General features: G+C 40.8%; 1 protein-coding gene across 12 annotated transcripts in view; it reads left to right on the forward strand.

The window, feature by feature from the left end:
* SOX5 (SRY-box transcription factor 5) overlaps positions 1-22,103 on the forward strand; it is an 897,303-nt gene that overhangs the window by 807,486 nt on the left and 67,714 nt on the right. For all 12 annotated transcript variants that reach the window (XM_075898182.1, XM_075898188.1, XM_075898174.1 and 9 more), the window contains one exon: positions 12,785-12,931. In XM_075898182.1, the coding sequence (XP_075754297.1) occupies positions 12,785-12,931 (147 nt within the window). The remainder of the gene's footprint in view (positions 1-12,784; positions 12,932-22,103) is intronic.

Below are 22,103 nucleotides of genomic sequence, written 5' to 3' on the forward strand. Positions count from 1 at the left end.
AAAACTCTCTCATGAGCGTGCACAGTTATTTCAGTTTACAGTGATTTTGGATAAACACATCCACACTAATGCAGTAAAGCACCATACTAAGGATAGATAAATAGGGTCACCTTTCCAAAAGCAGCTAAATTGCTCAGGTATATGAGAGCTACTAAATCTCCTAGGGAATTTTGAAGATTTTGCTCAACAACTCAAAACAGCTACAAAATTCCACTTTAAATAAATAGGGCTAGGTGGCTCAGATATAGTAATGGATTACAGATCCCATTATCTCTAGCCCACCAACGGGGAGGTGGGGCAAAGAAGGCAACTACCCTGGGACCCAGCAATTCTAAAGGGCCCTGAGCTCCTGGCCACTGCTATTGTGGCAGCTGGAAGGGGCAGCATCTGGAGCCCCAGGCCCTTTAAATCGTCGCCGGAGAGCTGCGTGGAGTGCTCAGGGTGACTAGAAGGGATGGGTGGGGGCGTGCCGTGCTCCAGGCGGCGCTGAGGGCTGTGGGGTGGCGGCTGTGGCATGCATATTGGCCCTGGCCTCACCTCCTCTGCCCAAGGTCCCGCTCCTTCTGGGAGCAGAGAGGTAGCCTCCCCCATTTTGCCCAGAGGTCCGGGATGGCTGTTGGTTCCTTTGTCTCTAGCTTTCCGTCATGTTTCTGTTGAATAAGTTCCCTTATCACTGAAGACCAGCTCTTCAGTGAGAGGAAAACAGTACAACTCTATCTCTTCAGTAGAGCTAATGCTGATCTGGACCAATATCTTATTTCACATCTTTGCTGGCAGTCACATCAAAGGAGAGAGAATAATCGTGTGGAAAGAATTGTTCTCTTACTTCTTGATGTAGTCAGGACTGAAGTATACTAGTTGAGAAACGTGACTCTTTCTAGGCTGGCTAGCTGGAGTATATTTTACTGGAATTAAGTCTATTTAATTAAATTTAAACAAAGAAATTCAGTAACAGATAATACATTGCACATATGATTTTAACCCTCACTTATCTCCTGTCTGAAATAGCACTAGGTAACAATTTTTGATTGAACACTTTTTTGCCAAACAATACAATTTCAGGCCGACATGAATTTGCCAAATAGTTTCAAAATGTTGAGGCTAGATTTACAAGGGACCTTGAGAACCAGAAACAATACACACAATTGGGATTTCTGGTGTGGGGGTCTCTTTCAGATTGTTCTGTTGAAGTGATTCCACTTTGTATAAAATACTCGTAATCATCGGGCTGGGAAGAGAGAGAGAAAATATCGATATTGACTGTAAAATGAGAAATTGTAAAATGAGAAAATGTATTGACTGCTAGTTAGGGTGCCCACATAGGAAGGGAAAGACTCGGGTTCAAGTGCTTTGTATTTATTAAAACAAAGCAGCTTCAACAGGCGATCCAATTGTCTGGGGGTCTGGGCAGTCACCTACAAGCATCAGTGTCACATCTTCCAGTTGAGTGAGCTAATCATTGGGCTATTTGAGCATAAAGGCAGGGACACTGCCATTGGCTGTGATGTGAAATTAGGCTCTTTGTTTCCTTAGTTGTTTGTATTTATGTGTTATGTATATATGTGTGTGAATATATATATATATAGAGAGAGAGAGATTTTATTAACTGAGGTTAAAAATACCAGGATGGGGTGGGCAAAATGTTTTTTTTCAAACTAAATATTTCCTCTGACCCTAAACAAACTTTTTAAAAACATTTTCGATTTATTAAGAACTCTGAAATGTGGTCAATTTGATTTTGGACCACAGTATGGAGCAGCTCCTGATGTTCAGTGAAGGTTCTGGGTGAGGCTGGAGAGTTCAGCGCGTCTAGACTGCACGCGGAACTTTCGAAAGAGCAAGCCGCTTTTTCGAAAGAAAGCACCCAGTGAGTCTGGATGCTCTCTTTCGAAGAAGCCCTATTTACATTCAAGAACGCCTTCTTTCGAAAGAAGCACTTTCGAAAGAAGGCGTTCTTCCTCGTGAAATGAAGCTTACCGCCGTCGAAAGAAAAGCCGCGTTCTTTCGATTTAATTTCGAAAGAACGCAGCTGCAGTCTAGACGCAGGTGAAGTTTTTTCGGAAAAAGGCTACTTTTCCCGAAAAAACCCCTGAGTCTGGACACAGCCTTACTGCATCTAGGAGCAGACTCTGGCCTGTGCGCTGCTGTCAGGTGAATGAAAAGCGTTAAACCAATGAATTCCTTTGTTTCTGAGAAACTTCCTTTGCCCTGAAGTGGAGAACCAGCAGCTTACTCTAGAAATAGAGGAAGTGAAGAGTTAAGAATTTAATTCCATTTCATTTCAACCCATCTAATTGTGCCTGCTTTACTTGAAAGCTAACAGTAAACTGTGTGCCAAAAGATACATGGAGTGAGTTTCAGTCAGATTTTATGTGTGGGCTGAAGTCAGACCATGTAGTTTCATCTGATCATAGTGTTTGCGGTTTCATTATATAAAGTCAGAAACTGAGGCCTAAGGGATTTCAAAATTTTGCAGAGATCATTTCTGAGGGAATAAAGTCCCTAAGCAGTGAACTTCCGCACATGTTCTAATGGGATATAAAAAGTGTCACTCTTCCCATTACATCAGTGCAAATATGGAAGTAATAGGATGAACCAGAAAGCTGCCTCTTTCACTGTTTCCTGAGATGATTGCCAGAGCTTCACAGAGGTTTCAACCTCTTTAGAGTTTTACAAGCTATCTCTGAGTTTTACAGGCCACACCCATTTTTGAAGAACAATAAATAATTTTGCAAATTACCCAATTGTGTTTCCATTTGTTTCCTAAAAGTGGGACTTTCAGATAATAAAGCAAACATCCAAATAGAAATGCCCTCAGTATTTTTCTGTTTCTTTAGCTATCCTCAGATTTCAATACGAAATAAGGGCCTTCTCCCTCACAATCCAGCATCTCCTCCTGTTTGATTCTGTAGTTATTAGGGCCCCAGTTCAGCCTGTCCCTAATTTTAAGCATCTGAATAGCCCCCTTAAAGTCAGCAGAAGACTTGCTGAGTTAGGCATCTGCGTAAGTACTGTCTGAATCGAGGACTAGTAGAACGATCAACAATTTACAACAGAAACTAACTGTATGGAAAATTAAACTTGTTACCAAGTTAAAACTCAAACCAGGTGTGTCAAAAGATCCATTGAGACTCATAAGCTTTTAGATCAAACCTGGATCCATTTCTGAAATCATGTGGAATGCATTGACTTCATAATTTTTCTTAAAGCACAGTTGGGTCAGATTGTGTTTTTCTGCATGCGTTCTATACTCAAAACTCAAAGGAAAACAGAGGTAAGGAAGCAAATAAAACATAGGAAATATGTGCCCAATTCTGTAGCCTTCCTATCTCCGGGTATGTCTACACTACCCCGCTAGTTCGAACTAGCGGGGTAATGTAGGCATACCGCAATTGCAAATGAAGCCCGGGATTTGAATTTCCCGGGCTTCATTTGCATAAGCGGGGCGCCGCCATTTTTAAATCCCCGCTCGTTCGAACCCCGTGCCGTGCGGCTACACGCGGCACGAACTAGGTAGTTCGAACTAGGCTTCCGAACTACTGTTACTCCTCGTGGAATGAGGAGTAACGGTAGTTCGAACTAGGAAGGTCATCGAGTCCAGTCCCCTGCCTTCACAGCAGGACCAAGTACCATCCATGATGAATTTTTGTCCCAAATCCCTAAACGGTCACCGCAAGGATTGAACTCACAACCCTGGGTTTAGCAGGCCAGTGCTGTTCATTCAGGAAATATGCTGGTCAGAAGAGGAAGGGACATACATCTACACCCTTTGCAGGTGATGGACAGGGAAGCCAGAAGCCTGAGAGTTGGGTACCCTTGCTGAAGCTATGAAAGAGAATACAAGTGCTTTAATTATGACATAAGGGCATACCTAGCATTGGACTCTTGGAAATTCCATTAACTTGCAAAATTACAGAAGTGAAATTTCTGTAAACTACATTTTGATGTTATCTGCTTCCACCCATTCCATGATATGGCCTTCTCTAGAAAACTTCTGCAGTGTCTGAAGTCAGAAGACCAACAGCTCTCAACTGTCAGATTTCCAGAGTGATCTCTTAACTGATAAGGAGAGCTTCTAGTTGTTTTGTGGACTCTGTTCTCTCATTGCTGGAAAACAGAAAATATGTTTTCTTTGGTTTCTAGTGCAGGCTAGATGTTGTGGTTTCAGAGTACTGTGTAGGATAAGTCTCTTCAGAGATGTTGCTGCCTTTATTTGATGAGAGGGTGAGGACAATTTTTTTAAGAAACATTTAGGAATTGTTACCATCACAATGCTCAGACCTTGATCCCAAAACTGCATCCATACAAGTGGATTCCTGGTCCATGTGAGACTCCAGGTCCATGTGAGACTCCAGGCTCTGCCCATATGCATAGGTCCACCAGCACAGATGTAATTGAAAGATTGTGAGCTTTCTTTCTTAATACAGAAGAAAGAAGTGTTCAGACTGACAGTCATTGATTCAACATCCATTCTAAAACAACGCAGCATATTCCTGTTTTAATTCCCTGTTGTATATTGGAACTTAAAACACAAACAGAAAATCTATAAATAACACTGGGGAAAGAGTTGCTTAAGGAGAAGTGTGTAAAGTAGTGGAATGTCTTAATTATAGTTCAGCGGTCTGAAATGTGTGGAACCTTATTTACAGTAAATCTGCTTCCCATGTTTGCTTATTAACTACTTTACTCATTTAATGGATAAAAAGTGAATGATTATGTTCAATATCAGTCAAGTAAAGCAGGATACTATGAGGTAAGACTTGCCAAATGGCCACTCTCAGAATTTTCCTCTTGCAAAAGGGGAATTACAATTTATTAAAGTCAAGTGCTCCAAGCTATTTGCCAGGGATCTGGATATTTCCTAAATAAGCTCTAAAAACATCCTAATAGTAAACAAATAGGTAGTGTGAGCTTTTCATAGAACAATACAATGTCCACAACATTTTACTGACTTCAGACTTCTAAAAGAAGAACTACTTTGATACAATTGTATGACTTGATTCTCTGTGTGAAACCCCCACACAAACCCTTGATCTTTATTACAAAATACTGAAAAAACCCATGGACACTGCAAATTCTGGCCTTTAAAATGCCACATCACTGTTGGTCTCCTGCATAACCCTCACCTCCCTTGTTTTATGCACACTCATGCATATGCCATTAAAAAGGTAACATTTCAATGTTTTCCTTTCAAAAAGCCTTATCTTGATCTGAAGACTTCAACAGAAAGAGTCCACCACTTCCTTTGGAAATTTGTTACAGTGGTTAAGCACCCTAACTGTTAAAAAAGTGCCTTAATTTTAATCTGATTTGAATTTGTCTGACTTTAATTTCCAGCCCTTTATGCCTTTCTTCTCTAAACTACAGAAATATAGTACAAACTGTAGTTGGAATTTAAAGAGAAGTTAGGTGATCATTATGGCCATAAATAGGAACAACTACATGCATCATAGTCCCTGTAGAGTCTACATAATAGTCTTCTGTCAATGTTTACAATGTGGATGTTCACAGGAGCTTCTGAGAACTATGACAGATACGTATTAAAAAGCCTGAACATGGTACATCCAAGTAGATGCTGTCAAAGATATCACTTTTGATACCTTGAAAAACTTCTTTCTCTTTATGCATTGTGCCTGGCACTGTATTAATGTGCTTTGGATGGGATAAGGGCACACTGAAGATAAATCAATGATCATTGGCCAATACTTTGGACCACTGAAGTCCTAAAGAAAAATATACATAAAAAGATGTGAGTGACGACAGTGATCCTGTGCTATATGATCATTATATTATGGTTCCCTCACATGAAAACTGACAAACTCAGACATTATAGTTGAGTAAAATCTAGTTTGTAATGGGGGCTGGATTTTAAAATAACTTCTTAGATTGGTACCTATGCACCCTTTGGTATTCAAAATCCCATGTTTAAGCAAGAAAATAGCCACCTGAGCACTCAAATGTCTGTGCCTGTGTAGATACTCTTTGGGGAATAAACTGAGGCAATGTCTAGACTGCAGGCATCTTCCGAAAGAGAGTGTCTGCACATAAAAGCGCATCAAAAAAGTTATCTGATTTTTCGAAAGATAGCGTGCACACACTGAATGGACGCTATCTCACATTTAAGCTGTGATTACTATGGACGGAATGGCCACCAGAGTACCTGTGCTTTTTCCTTTTCTTTTGAAAGAACCCCCTCTGCCCCGTCCACACACGCCTTTTTCGAAAAGAACTCTTTTTGAAAAAGGCTTCTTCCTAGTAGAAAGAGGAGTACCAACGCCACAGAAACCGCTCTGTTCTTTCGATTTATTTTTGGAAGATCACAATTGCAATGTGGATATGACTCAGGTTTTGTTGGAAAAACAGCCGTTTTTCCAACAAAACTCTATCATGTAGACATATTCAAAGAACAAATCATTGGAATGCTCCTGTTCTGCCCTGCACTGGGAACATAGTGGCTGGCAGACTTCTGTTGCAGTAGAAGGGGGACAGACACTGTGCTGCTTTGACATTGCTCAGCACGGAGAGCTCACAGAGCTACTCATGATGCCGCTCCCAGGTGCTGAGGAGGCTGTGGGAGAACTCGGAGGGAATCCCAAGATAAATAACTGTCTCTTGGTCAACAATAAAGGAAGGGGAAAAGAAAAAAGTCTCTCGTATGAGTGGAAGTTTTTTGTTGCCAAAACTGGACTTTTTTCCCAACAAAAGTCACTTTGCAGTGTTTACGCTTTCACTGTTTTGTTGCCAAAAGGAAGATTTTTGGTGACAAAACTTGATAGTGTAGAAAAAGTAGCACAAGTGGGTGGGAATGGTGTCCCTAGCCTCTGTCAGGGGCTGGAAATGGGTGACAGGAGAGGGATCACTTGACGATCACCTGTTCTGTTCGCTCCCTCTGGGGCATCTGGTATTGGCCACTGTTGGAAGACAGGATACTGGGCTAGTTGGACCTTTGGTCTGAGCCATTATGACCGTTCTTATGTTCTAAGACTTTGAAGGAAAAAAGAGATGGCAAGTGACCAAAAGAATGTCTAATATTTGTACCTTTCATATATTAGGCTTTGGTGAAGAACTCTGAGTATGTGAAATCTAGATAGATTTACTACGTATTGTTGATGGGGCAGCTTTCTCCATATCACTAGTATTTTAAAAGAATATTCAAGCGGAAGCTGCATGGAACTTGTTGGTTTGGGTGAATTCTTCCTTTTTTCTAACTTCTCCAACTGCTTTTCAGAAATGAGTAATGAATTCATCCAAACTCACACAGACTTCATTTCCCACACAGACTTCCCTTGGTACACCTGATATGTTTCTGAAGATAAGCATCAAATTATTAGTGAAGAAGATTAAATTCATGTATTTTGATTAAAAAAATCATTCAAATCATGCAAAAAAATCAAAGCTATCATGTATGAAGTCAGAACAAGTCCCATTCAGGTGTCCATTTTTAATGATGAGACTCAGAATGACACAGATTTTGAAATGTTGGATCAATCGACATTTATAAACAGGATCCAAATTCAACCCTATGAACTCCTTTGAAATCACAGGATACCGGAAGTATCCTGAAATAGCTATTCTGCATCTAAATAGATTTTGAAATAAAAGGGCAACTTATTCCAACATCCTGATAACCCTCATTCCACAAGAGTTATAGGGCATTTCAGAATAGCGAGTTATTTCAAAATTTGGCACTGTGTTTCAAGCTAAGGGTGCTGTGTAGACACACCCTAACTGATTCAGTATCCATTGCCTCTTGATTTTGTTCTTCCTTTTTTGAGAGAAGATATTTACCTCAACACCTCACAAATAAAAAGTATTTTAATCCTAGTATGGTATTATAAAATCACATATATAATTTCTAAAGTCTATATTTTCAAATCTTTTAAAAATTGCTATTAAATCTCATTCTCATTGCCCTTATTAATAGAACAAGATTTCATTTTTAGTTTATCCTCAAAGTAGTAATGAGCATTGTTAACATATAATAACAGTGCCCATGGGGGAAGTATTCAAAGCCAGTCTAACCTTAAAGCTGTGCAATTGATGAACTACACAGTCATCAAGCCAAGTGCCGCGAGCAGTGGAGAGTTCAGCAGAATATTCCTGGTTAATATACAGGATGAATTATAAATGTTTTAGGTGATGACCTGTGGGGAAGGAGAGAGAAGCGCTTAATGGCTTAAGAACAGAGATAGGTTCAATAATATAAAAATAACTGGCTTTCATTGTGAAGTGCAACCGGTTGTTCTTTTGCTCTGATGCTGTAGCATGTACACAGATTTTCATAATAGTTTAATGAGAAGACAGTAAACAGGTAATACTCCATATGGGCAGAGCATCTTTAAGGTGATTATTTGGTTATAAATAAATGATAGAAGTTAAGATTTAATTGTTTTAAATACCCAATTCTACCCTTTTTGAAAAAGAAAAAAGACCATAGTAATAGTCTGTCCTAATACATGGAGAATATTATCCTTTTTTTGTCATAGATAGCAAAAATAAACTATTGCATAAATTGACTCCATTGTAATAAATTAAGCTGTGTCAGTTTATACCAACTAAATATATTGGTTAAGGTAAAGCAGTCAATGGTTTATGGGTCTCCGTAAGTCCTAGTTTCCTAGTTCCCTATTGGGGAAGTTCCCTATTGGACATATATTTTAAGGATGCTCAAAATGGTTTATTCCAGCAATTATATAGATTAAATTACATCCATTTCATTTTTGAGATGAAAGGTCTGAGGATCCATAGAATACACACATCTTGTCTGATGTCAGAATACAGACTGTGTTGACTCAGCAATTTAGGATAAAGACTGTTCATGGCCTTACCAATGCATACACTTTACTCCAGATGTTGAGGTTCTCTGTTGTGGACTTCACAAGAGAACTGTCCCTTTATTTGAGATTGATTGCTTTATTTATTTATATCCATAAACTCTTCTCTTTGTTTTTGGTTAGCCATCTCGATTCACAGCATCAGTCCATATCAGTGTCCTTTTGTTTGTCATAAATTGTCATCCCTGGAAATTATTAAATTTAAATAGATATATTCAATAATGGCAAGCTGAGATATGTCCTACATATTGTATTTTATTAATTATGGGCATACCTATGGGAACTATCTCACTACCTAATTAAGAATCCAACCCATCATCAGTGCACAGCTTGGCGACATTTAGGCTTCCTAACTTTTTATTTATTAAAAAATCAGTTACACCATTTTTAAAAACTGGAGCAAGAGTGTATAGTATCACAAGCAAGTGTAGTTATTTGCAGTGACTGCTCCTACAGGTTGAACATCTCTAATCCAGTACACTCTGGTCCAGCAATATCCATGGTCCAGCATGATTTTAGTTAGCCGGATGTCCACTTATCATGGGTATGGCCAACTTTCCCACAGTCCCATAATGTTTGTTTACAGCCACCAATCCTGGTTTTCGGTGTTCTATGCCGTTGTTTAGCTCAAATTGATCCTTAAATACCTTCTAGGAGCCCAGTAAGCAGTGGAAGTGCAGTGGGCCTGCCAATTCTCTGCTTCAGCACTGGTCAGATCCCAAGGGTGTCTGACTAGAGAGGTTCTACCTGTACCTTTGATTTTGGTACCTGACTATGTACATTAGGCCAGATTCTGCCACTGTAGTCCTCTAATCACAATGTCATTTACAAAATAACAAAAATTGATAGTTTGGGAGCATAAAACCAGGTTTCTGCTTTGTTAAGGAACTTGGAACTTATTTACTTTTTAAATTTGTGTTCAGTAATGGCTTGAATAGTGGTGGAAAACATTAGCTTTGACAATTCAGGAAATTGCAGAACAGATTCAGCATAGGTGGTAGCATTCCAATTTTCCCTCCACCATGTCTCCCATCCTATCTCATGCTCCACCAGTATGTGTCAACACTTCAAGATATCATCACTCTGAGGATAATATTTATCCCTGAACAAAGGGCCAGTACGAGGCCTATACATCACTTAAGTTTCACTTACTCTTTCATGTTATGGCCTTCTGCTGCCCATAGGGGTGATTAGGGTAGTTCAGCCTCTGAAGCCCATTTAATTCTGGGCCTTTCTTTTTAGCTTGTCAGGAATGCTGGATGTTAATATTGCAAACAGCTCTCACCTAGGATTTATTGCTTCCAAGCTATTTAGTACAGACTCTCAGTCTTTGTGACACATACCCAGTATAGGTGGGTATGCATTATCTAATACTCGGAGGAGGCTAAGGAGTGGAGAAATTGGAAATTCTACCTAATGTCATGGACCTGTTTAAATTAGGTGCTCCGCTTTCCTTTCAGGGTGAATATCCTATTTAATTATCTGCTGTTAAAAATAATAGAACATGAGTTTTTCCATGGGGCTCTGAGGGGAAAATATTGTTTCTCTGACCTCAACTCTGTCAGTTGATTAGCGCAACTCCCATATCACGGCGCAAATAGTGTCTTTTAGATCAAATTAAAACACCATCAGCATTACCTTTAAGGTCCTATGTAATTAATGCTTTTCTTGATCTTCTCTCTGGTGTGTAATCCATGTTTTCATACCTTACCCCTTCCTCTGGTATCTGTGGGGCCTTACTATCTTCCAGTTGAACTGCCCATTTTGCCTTTCCAGATCTTTCTGTCAAACTACTTTTACTTCCTGACTCCGACTGGCATTTACCTAGTGATCTGATCCCTGTCCCAACTGGCATTGGTCTGCTTCCACCCAGGTATAGGTCCATTTGGACAGCTCCCTGGATAGCTGCCCCAGGAATGGAGCAGCAGAGCCAAAGCAACCCCACCCCACCCCCAAATGCATCTGGCATGTACAGCAATGGCCACATGTGCTGCCCCTCATCCATTGATCTGTTGTGCAGCAGTGTTCCTTTTGGCCAATTGAAGAACTGCCACTCTCCCTACCCAGTTCTGCTTTGGTGAAAGAAGCCTGGTTCTCTTTGCACGACTGCTGCAGCAGCTCCTGTTTGTTGTATCAAAAACCCCCGTTCCTTTCTCCCTGCATAGCTGCAAGAGTGGCTCCTTTTTAAGGACCCATTAAAGGGTGAGCGAGAGTGGCTATCTGTCTCTTTAGACATTTATTTTGCATCCAGCGCTGTGATTTGTGGCGACTTTGTGCTTTGGGGTGACTGTGCCTGATGTTGGCTGGGATTGGATGAAGATGACAAGGAGACTGAATGGATTAATGGGTGTGTGAGGAAGAGAGGGGAGAGAATGAAAGAACGCATAAATAGATGAAAGAGAAGGAAAGAGTGTGGAGGAAGAAGGGGAGAGATGGATGTAAAGAAAAAAGATGAGAACTAAGTGGAGGTAAAAAATGAAGACATAAAAAAACCTGAAAAACAAAAATGAGCATATTAAAAGGAGAAGAGGAAATAAGGAAGGATTTGAGGCAGAATTAATTAAATTTAAATTAACAAAAATAGCTTAGATTAAAAAAAATAACCAGGACTGGGCACAAGTACAGACAGAAAAGCCACATAGGAAAAAAAACCATGGTAGTGTGGTAAGTTATTAAGGTTTGTGATGATTTTCATAGATCACTCATGTATTTACTATTGCAGGAGCCATATCAGTCATTCTAAATTCATGGCAATGAAATCTGCACATTTGACCACACTATCTTATATTCTTTACAGAGCATCTATTCTCAGTGTGATATTTGTGTACATACCCAGAGGCAGTATCTTTGTACCACTGAGGGCTGTTAAATATTGTTTTCCTGAGCCCTGTTTGGAACATATACCCCAGGCTGGGTCACTGTGGATCTGGTCTGGCTTGATGTCGAACTGATTGTTATCCTGTCAATGGTTCCCTGAGCTAACTAGACTTCTATCTGGCTTCATTCTTGTTCTCCTCCATACATGAATCAGTCTGTGTTGTATCACATGCTGCTTTTCTTGCTCATGATGCTTGTTTTCTCCTCTTCTTTGTGAGTTTAGGTTACTTGCATACACAGCCAGATTACCTATTTCCTCCCAGTTCTTGGCCCCAATCCAGCAAGACATTTAAGCCAGTGCTTAACTTTAAGCATGTGAGTAGTGACATCATTTATGTGTCTAAAGTTAAAATGTCATTAAGTCCCTTGATGGCTCAGGGCCTTTAATATTTAGAACATTGTTTTTTATTCTTACCATATATTTCTGCTGCACCTAACATAAAGAGGTCTCAATCTTGGAGCCCCCCAGTTGCTACTGTAATATCATGCAAAATAATACTTTATTGTTATTAATGTTTATTACAATAGTGCCCGAGGAGAACCTGAGAATAGGGCCTCATGGTGTTAGGTTCTGGGCAAATACAAAGTAGTAAAGAGTCGCTACCCCAAAGACCTTACAGTCAAAATTGGCAAGCCACACATACAGTAAGGAAGAGGCATATAACGTACTAGCAGAGTGAAGAGTATGATAATGGTAAGCAGGTGGAATGTTAGTACTGGTGAGGTGAGATGCTCTTATGGTCACATCTTTTCAGGAAGCAAAACAGTTGACCAAATGGCTCAGGCAAGATGTGAAGTTGGACAATTTGTCATTTGTTTTGAATCCCTGGATGGGCCCTGAAGGGAGGCCATTTCACATATGATGTCTATCATTGCTCTCCTGAGGAATGACTCACAAAAGTTGAGGTAACAGCTCCTGTCTTGTAATATGCCTGTGTACTATATTAAAAAAAAGTATGCAACTAGAAAAAAAAATACAGAATCTGCAGTAGGAGAAACTGTTGAAAGGTTTTTTTATTTGTTTATTGGCAATGTTTCATTTTTTCTCTCTCTCTCCTGTGATTTCTTTACAGCAGTTGTATGCTGCCCAGCTTGCTGCAATGCAAGTATCTCCAGGTGGCAAGATACCTGGCATACCCCAAGGCAACCTTGGTGCTGCTGTATCCCCTACCAGCATCCACACAGACAAGAGCACAAACAGTCCTCCACCCAAAAGCAAGGTATTGTGCCATTTTAAATGAGCAGATTTGCACCAGAGCATGTCTGTCTCAATATTTATGTGGTCTCTATCAATATGATATGTGAGAATCAGATTTATCTTCACAATGCCTCTATGAAATAGGGGAAGTACTTGTATCCTCATTTAACGATGTGGGATTCAGGTATGGTGACAGTAAGTGATATGTCCAAGGTCATGGAGGAAGCCAGTATCAGCTGTAACTGAATGCAGCTTTTCTGAGTCTCATCTAATGCCTGAGCCACAAATTATTATTTCTCTTCCATGCTTTGGTAATATGCAAAAGACTAGGGCTGCATGCCTTCCACACAACTGCTATCCCCCTTCCCTTTAATGCTTAGTCATATAAATGGCAGAGCAACAAAAGATGATAGCAGTGTGGCATCCCATCCAGGGCCAAATTTTGTCCTGGGGCTCATGCACAGAAATCAGTGGGGACTCTATGCACATATCCAGTGGCAGGACTTACTTTCCATTGGTGGCAAGTGTATCAAAGAACAGATTTTAATCTTTTTTATATAAAGTAGGGGTCTAGAGTAACTTCCAAGTAGTAGGTCTCTTCAAAGGCCAAGTTAGCAATTATAATCAGATCTTCAAAACATCGCCTATATTTGGCAATTTGGCTCCAGCAAAGACAAAGGCACAGAGTACATCACATCTGCATAATATATTGAAACTCCACTGGTCTATTGGCCAAGTGACATTAACTTGAGATTCTGCAATTTCTCAGCAGTTTGTTTGTTGAGGATTTGGTTGCTGATAGTCAAAATCCGATTCTGTCTGGTAAATTGAGTATTCTTATCCTGACTTTCAAGCTCCTCTATCACAATCCCTCTATCTTCTTTGACTGGACAAACTGAGCTAGATTAAATGAACATACCAAAATGTTTTTCTGTTGCTAAATCAACATCTGTGACTTTGATCAATTTAAGTCAGATATGCAATGCAGTACAGTACATAAGGACATGAAGAAAATTGCTTCCTCATCTTTTGGGTTAGCATTAATGTATTATAGAAAGTGTTTCAGGAATAGGCTTGCCAGATACTTTCACCAAAAGTCCCAAACATGGACCCCTCCACCCTCCCAAAAAAACCCTGGGAAACCAAACTTGGGGGGGGGGGGGGAAGCGCTGTGCCTTTATGAATACCCACACTCCCCACTTCCCCCCGCCAGACGCTAGAGAACCAGAAAATACCAGACATTTTACATGTCCGGTATTTTCTGGGTCTTTTTTTACCGGACAGTGGCTGGAAAAAACAGACTGTCCAGCGAAAACCAGACACCTGGCAACCCTATTCAGGAACTCCTATTCATCCTGAGCTGAATGGTAAGAAACCTGAGCCACAGATTATGTTCTGTGTTCAATGGAACTATCCAGTGATTTTCAGTGAAACTACTTGTATAAATATACCTCAGGTTGTAGAATAAAGTCCACCGTGTGTGTTTTTATCCACATATAGATAGCAATATATATAAATAAGAGATATGTAATAAAATATACCAGTTGGGATTTTCAAAAGTTACTTAGAAGCACAAATCCCATTGACTTTTAAATAGAATTCATGCTCCTAAATCACATGAATTTGAAAATTCCACTTATTGTTACTTGTATCTCTGAGTTATCTAATCTTTTAGCTGCTCTGTCTGACCAAAGATCAACTCATTGGCCAAAATAAGATGGGCTCAATTTATTGTTCAGGTGACCTAAGGAAACTGGTCACATTTTGGAGTGGCACTCCCTACCTTAGTTATTGTAAAATTACTAGCAAGGAAACTGAATAAAAAGCACCCTCATTTAAGTGACAGGAAAAAGTTGATGAAATGTGTCCTTCCTTTCCTTTGGTGTCCTCTAGCATGCTGTCCACTTCCTTTATCAAGTCAGAAAAGATTCCTTGAATTGACAGTGGCATCTTAATTTTTAGCCTAACAGTGAAGCTGTACAGATTAAAAATAGCCTGACAAATAAATAATACCATTGTCAGCTCAATGAGATCCATGCTTAAAAAAATGAAAGGAATACTTAGGACCCAGATCAACCTGAAGGTCTGTATTTATTTTTTCCTCTTCTCAATGCAGATTTTTTGATTTCCCAAAGTTTTTCCTCATAGGAACATTTTCCGCATCTCTTTTATGTAGTGCAGAGCTGTCAATCATAAAGATAGTTGTTCCCCAGCCATGTACTTTTCTTCAGTTGTTTGTATAGTTAACAAGATAGTGTTGTGAATTTTACAGGGGTTTTCTGTATGTGACAACAATTTGTTAAAGAGATTCCACTACATTTAAGACCTGATGTCGGTTTTGAACCTACCTGGCACAAACAGAATGTCTTATGAGAACTTATGGGGGACAGTATTTACTATGGCATTCATGAAATTATAAGGCCTATCAGACTGGTAATGTCGGCAAAACCATCCATCCTCCTGGTATCTGTCAAAATCAGCTCTGTTCTAATTGCTTCTTATTTATAGGTGTTCCAGTGACTTTGGCTTACCACTATGCAGAAGCATGCAAACAGAACTGATTTGCAAATTGGGGGGGGGGGGGGATAGAGTGGGCCACTAGAAAAGAAGGGGGCTCCAAAAGGCTGTAAAATTGTGCAGCATGAGCCTTCTGATGCATGCTGTTTTCAATCTGCTGTGTGCCAGTTGGAGGCTCAGAGAGAGAGAGAAAGGATAATGCTGAGAAATGATAGAGTGGCTGTGACCTCCAAGCTCAGCCTGGAAACCCAAGACATTGATTTCACTTAGCATTCCTGCTGAGAAATCTGACGGAGTTCAGTTGTAATAAAAGAACAAGATTCTGTTCTAATGGTAATGGCGTATGACAGACATATCACTTTGTCTGTCCTCAGCACCAGGGAGAGGAGAATTGGAAAAAGGTCACCTGACCTGCCTGTGGTGCTGTGCAAGTGCTATACTGAGCTTTGAACTCAGCATAGGAACATGATTTATTTACACACACACACACACACACACACAATATATATATATATATATATATATATATATATATATATATATATATATATATATACACACACACACACACACACACACACACATAATACTAAATGATAACTAATCTTTATAGAGCCTACACTAATTAGACTGAACCTTCTAAAATTGGATAGGGGCTAAGCTAGGAAGATGATGGTGAATGTGTGATAGTACATGAAACTGAATTCTATATGTTTAAGCCATGTATGGAATACATGGTGGTACACCTTGTATCTACATGAGTCTTCCTTGGGTTTTACAAAGCTTGTTTGCACCAACCCTTACAACAACACTGTTTGCTTTGTCTTACCTCATTCTTTCAGCTGTTACTAATGAAGACCTATCCGGGTTTCACAGTCCAATTTTTCCAGACGAAACCTGGTTCATAAAGGTGGCAGTAACCTTGTTAAGATGCAATATGTAAAGTCTCCATACATGAATAGTTAGTGCCTCAGACAACCTTTCAGGAGGTTTTGTTTACTGAATCTCCTCTTGCAGCCCACAGTTTACACTGGCACAGCTTTGGAAACATGCTCTGGTGTTCACAGAAAAAGAGGCAGCCTCACCGCGTGACAGTTTTTCAGGGTCGTGGCAAACATCTGGGTCACTTTTGAAAGCACATGATTTTTCCCCCCTTTGACTAGAAAAATATAAAGTTCCTGTACTGCTCTTTGCAAGGATTCTTCAAAGTCGGCCTCAGTAGCAGATGGAACAACTGCTGGCTGGAGATGTGCTGAGAAACATCAGGGGGAGTTTGCCAAGGTTCATCCTTTAAATCTAGTAAGACATGAAGACATCACTGAAACCCCTCTAAGATGTTGGCAACCCCTATGTTGGCAAGCCTTTTATCAGTGACCCCCACCACTGTTTGAACATTGGAGTGTTCAGACTAAACTGCCATCTTCTGTATCACACTTGCCTTTCGACAGTTGTGTCCCCAAATGTTCAAATTCACTTCTCACATTCTTGTGGTGTGACTTTTAGGAAACCACAGAGGACATACACCATTATGTCTTGCTGTGCGTTCTGTTGAGTTTTCAGGCAGGAAACTGAGCTGGTGTCATGCATTTTTCCAGAATGGAATCTGTCTGCCAGAAAAAATGATTTAAGAAACAGGGCTGGTGGAATACATCCAAAAGAAAATGTGTGTATCTTGCGGAAATGGATTTTAACACAGCTTCTCCTTTAGCAGTTTTTGTGACAGCCGGCATGCTAATCACACCGTTCAAATTTACCAAGGCCTCCTCCACAGCCCCTGTGAAAGGCAACTATCTCTTACATTTGCCAAATTGTGCTGGATTTACAGACACTGTTTTAAGCACATTTTGGCCTTAATTCTGCAAGTACTTTCATGCTGCTCAGTCAGATGTTCAAGGTGGTTATGGCAGATGTAGGAGGGTAAAGATAGGCACAAGTAAGGTTCAGTGAAGGGCAGCATCATCCACTACAGAGTAACAGTTAATCTCAACACCCCTGCTGCCTAATGTATGTAACATGGTAGAGAATGTGTATGTCTGGAGAGATCTTTTCTTCATGGTAATTAGGCTCTGAGCTACAGGTATGATCTCTCATTGACCTCAGTGAGGTTTGGATCTAGGCCCTCTGTCTCTTAAAATGTGCATGGATTAGGAAGGAAGTAGCTTTGTGGCTGCCAGATTAACACATCATTTGTGTGCCCTCAGGTTCCCCTACAACCCTTGCTTGATCAGCTTTTTTTTTTTTACTTTGAACAAATACATGCAACATTCAGCATCTTTTCTTGCAAATTCCCAGCCCTTTATTTATATTTGTTCAAGTTATACTGGTTCGTGGGTGAATAAGAGGTGCCAATTTCCTGGTTTCACGGGGGGTGCTCGATCTCTGCTCTGCCTTAAGCCAAACCCAGCCCCCACCCCATCCTACCCCTTGTCCCAAAGCCCCACACCCACCCACCCTCTACCCTGAGCAGGCGATCCTGCCACTGCTTCTTCCTGCTCCTGCTCTTTGTTCTCCCCCATCTTAGCACCTCCTTCATGCTACTGAACAGCTGATCACTGGGGGGGAGGTGGCAATCAAGGGAAGAGGGAGGGATTGATCCGTGGGACCCACCTGGTGGGTGCTGAGCACCCTTTGTACTTTTTCCCCATGGGTGCTTCCATAGATTCAGTGTCTATGCTCAGCCTCGCTTGTAAATGCAACTAAACGTCTCTTGATATTCACCAAAGTATCATGTATTATCTGCAAAACCAAGATCAATTCAGTGTGAAATGTGACAAGAGAGAATTCCTGGATGCTTCTCTTTTAACCTTATTATGACCCCTCCCGCCCTAACCTGAGTCAGAGTTGTGTCTCCCATCACTGGTAACAGAATACAGTGACCCCAAATCATGTTTCTTGTTCTTTTCAAATAGTCCTGGCAGTGATGTTAGTATTTGCTCAGCAGTAGCACCTGGGAGTTGTGACAAGGAAAGGAAATGTGTTTCAGACAAGCCAGAAACAGCACTAACCAGTTGGCTATATACAATCAGATTCTCTTCAACTGCAAATACCCACACAACTGTCAGTGTGAATCCTTAAGAGAAGGTGGTGTTTTATTTTCACATTGCCTGGGTCTCTCATCACCACAGTAAAGAATGGATTGGAAATCTGCCTTTGTGCCTGTAACCAGAAACACAATCAACTTCAAAAAACTGAGGGCCAGATTCTCTCATGCAATGCAGATTGGCCTTAACCTATTTGGAGTTCTTCAATGTAGGCAAAATATCTGTTGACACAAAGCTAGTTTCACAGTCACCTGCACCAGGCACATCCTCACCCCCGTCTAATGAGAGAGAGGAAGTGGGAGGGGCCATAAAGGAAATGAATAGAACCCTGCGTGGATACAAAAATTGTATCTGCATCCTTACCTGCAAAAATGATCTGCAGATATCTGAATTCACATCTGCAGATGAAGGTACCTGCATATGTAAAGCAGATAGCCACGGATTTGCAGAGCTCTAGAGATGAGACCTTGTGCCAGAAGTGTAAATTAGATTAAGACCACTCCTGCTCCATCTTACACAAAGCCAGGGTGGGCCATGACAGACTATGAAAATAACCCAACCAGAAATTGCCAGACTAGAGAGGTTCAACCTGTAGTTTGGAAATTCCTATAAATGAATCCAGTGAAATTTCTGGCACTGGTATAGAATAAAGTTATTCTGAGCGATACTGACTACATGGGTCACAGATCTCTTTGCAATTGGGTGTGACCTCGCGCTTCAGTTTACATAACAGTCGGGATAAATAAATCACAAGCCCTCCCACTTAAGACAAAAGGTTTAAATGAACCTGTGTAAGAGTTTTAGACTGGGTAGGGAGAGTGATTAGTGCTTTAGCAGTAGGAGTAGCGTGTGTGTGTGTGTGTGCTAGAGAAAGAATAGAAACTGAGAGAGACTGTGGCAAAAAGAAGAAAGTCAAAGAGCAGACCTATCGGAGTAATATATAAATCTGGAAAATGTTAGAAGGAATTTTTTGGGTCTGATGTTAACTAACGAGGCTTGTGACTATAAACTAAGAAACTACTCTTTTGTTTGTATTTCCTTCTGTAGTTGGAGAAGTAGGACCTTTATATATTCCTTATAAATAAACAAGATTACATAAAAGAAAATACAAGATTCCATCATCAGTTTCTATCCCCAGCTGGAACATCCCCCGGAATCCCAGACTTAAGAACATAAGAACAGCCATACTATGTCAGACCGAAGGTCCATCTAGCCCAGTATCTTGTCTGCCAACAGTGACCAATACCAGATGCCCCAGAGGGAGGGATCACAAATAATCCTCATGTGATCCCTCCCCTGTCAACCACTTCCAGAGAAACAGAGGCTAGGGATACTATTCCTCCCCATCCTGACTAATAGCCATTGATGGACCTAACCACAATGAATCTATCTAGCTCTTTTTTGAATCCTGTTAAAGTTCTAGTCTTTACCGTATCCTCTGGCAAGGAGTTCCACAGGTTGACTGTGTGCTGAGTGAAGAAAAATTTCCTTTTGTTTGTTTTAAACTTGCTGCCTATTAACTTCAACTAACCATTTATGTAAAAAATGAGCAATAGCATTTAGCTCTATCCATGCTACAATTAAACAAGAATGAACTTAAGTCATATTCAAAAGGATAATCGTTCAGGGCTCCCATTCCCCACAACCAAACAGTGCTATAGTACGGCTGTAAAACAGTTAATCTATAATATGAACTACTGTAGTATATTAAGCGATATATACAGAGCTAGTGAGTGACACTTACCGTAATACTGAGGTGGTATTTATGTCCATTCCTGAATGGATAAAATGTAGCCAGACTGTTCATTTAATCGGAAACCTTTTCTTTTACTGTCACATGTTGCTTAGAAGAAATATTTGGAAAGAACTACAGGTGACTAATAGTATTTGTCGCTCTCTTCCTTTTCTCTATCTACAATGTATTTGAGAGAGTTTGAACATCTACGGCTACGTCTACATTACATGCTTCTTGAACAAGAAGCCTTTTGCGCAAGAGTTTTTGCACAAAAAATTCTTGCGCAAGAGCACGTCCATACCTCAAAGCACATCGCAAAAGCCATGTATTTTTACGCAAGGGTGTGTCCGTGCTGCATGGACGCTCTTGCGCAAGAAAGCTCTGATGGCCATTCACAGAATGGCCATTAGAGCACTTGTGCTTATTCCCATAGGGGTTTCTTGTGCAAGAAACGCCTCTGGAGCGTCCACACTTGCCTTTTTGCACAATAGCTGTAACACTAAAAGCAGTTATGCCTCAGAAAAGGAGGTTTACCTAGGGCAGAAAAAGCCCTCTGTTGTGCCGTTTAACTGCCCATTTAATTGCGCAAGAGTTCATTTGAGGTGTGGACGTTCCGCAGGTTTTTGTGCAAAAACCTTGTAGTGTAGACGTAGCCTATGTGTTTGTCTGTCTGTTCAAGAACTCTTCCTAAATGGCAAGAGCTAGGACCACCAAATTCGGTATGCAACTTCCTCTTACCCTACCTTAAAGCAAGGCGAGAGTTTGGTTGTGCCAGGAAAATGGAAGGTGCCTAGAATGGGATTGCTCTCAGAAACCATACAGAAATAAGACAGAACCACCAGGCAGGTGAAAAGGGCTGGTTGGGGGCATACCCGCCCCTGCCTACAACTGACCCAGCCCCAAACCTCTCAACTTCCAGATACCCTTTGGGAAGGGGGGGGCTGGAGGCCCCTCCCCCAATTTGTACAGGAACATTACTGGCTGTTCCCCTTCATTAGGGAGTATGGGGAAAGTGCACAGTTTGCTCCATTCCTCGCTCTGGCCGGGAAGTACAGAGGGTGAATGAACCTGGACCTGCCCCTTCCCCCAGCTATGCCTGCTGGAGCTGCAGCAGCCATGGAAAGGCGCTTCTGAGCTGGCCCCAAGCTCCTTCTGTGAGAGAGAATTGGGGTAGTCCTCTCTCCCCAGGGAAGCCTGCATACTGAACCCCTCATCCCTAGCCCCACCCCAGAGCAATGATTTCAATGAAGCATGCACGTTTTCCTTTCGTTTAAAAAAAAAAATTGAGTGAAGTTAATTTAAATTTAAATTAAGATTAAGGTACATCTCATATAATAAACACAACAGCTAGGCCCAGAAACGAAGGCTACATCTACACTACACAGTTCTTAGTGACAAGGCTGTCTCGACACAACCCTGTCGCTAAAAGTCAGCATGCGTGAATGCTGTTTGTTGGCACTCTTGCTGACAAGATACTTCTAGCCCTTACAAGTGGCTTTTACTTTTTGGCAGGAGAGTGCTGCCGCCGACAAAGCAGTATTCGCACTTGAGCTTGCCATGGCAAAATGTTTGTCACCAGGGAGGCAAGGTTTAAGCACCCACAAACAACAAACGTTGTGTCGATCAGTTGCCAGTGTAGACAAAGCCTGAGATGTTTTTAACTGCAGTTTTTTAAGCACAGTGAAATTATATGTCTGAATAGAACTTGTTTTTTAAACACTTTTTATTGTGCAGAAATACCTTTTTGTTTTTATAAGAGCATCACTACAACAAATGCAGTGCCTTCTCCTTCCCTCCCAACCCACCAAAAATAAACTAAATAGATGGAGGGATTCCTATGATTCCCTTTCAGCTTCTCTCTTCCCAGCGCTGTTTCCCAATATCATGATGTCTCTTTGGCA

The sequence above is a fragment of the Pelodiscus sinensis genome, chromosome 1 (assembly GCF_049634645.1).
Source record: "Pelodiscus sinensis isolate JC-2024 chromosome 1, ASM4963464v1, whole genome shotgun sequence".
In the NCBI taxonomy this organism is placed as follows: Eukaryota; Metazoa; Chordata; order Testudines; family Trionychidae; genus Pelodiscus; species Pelodiscus sinensis.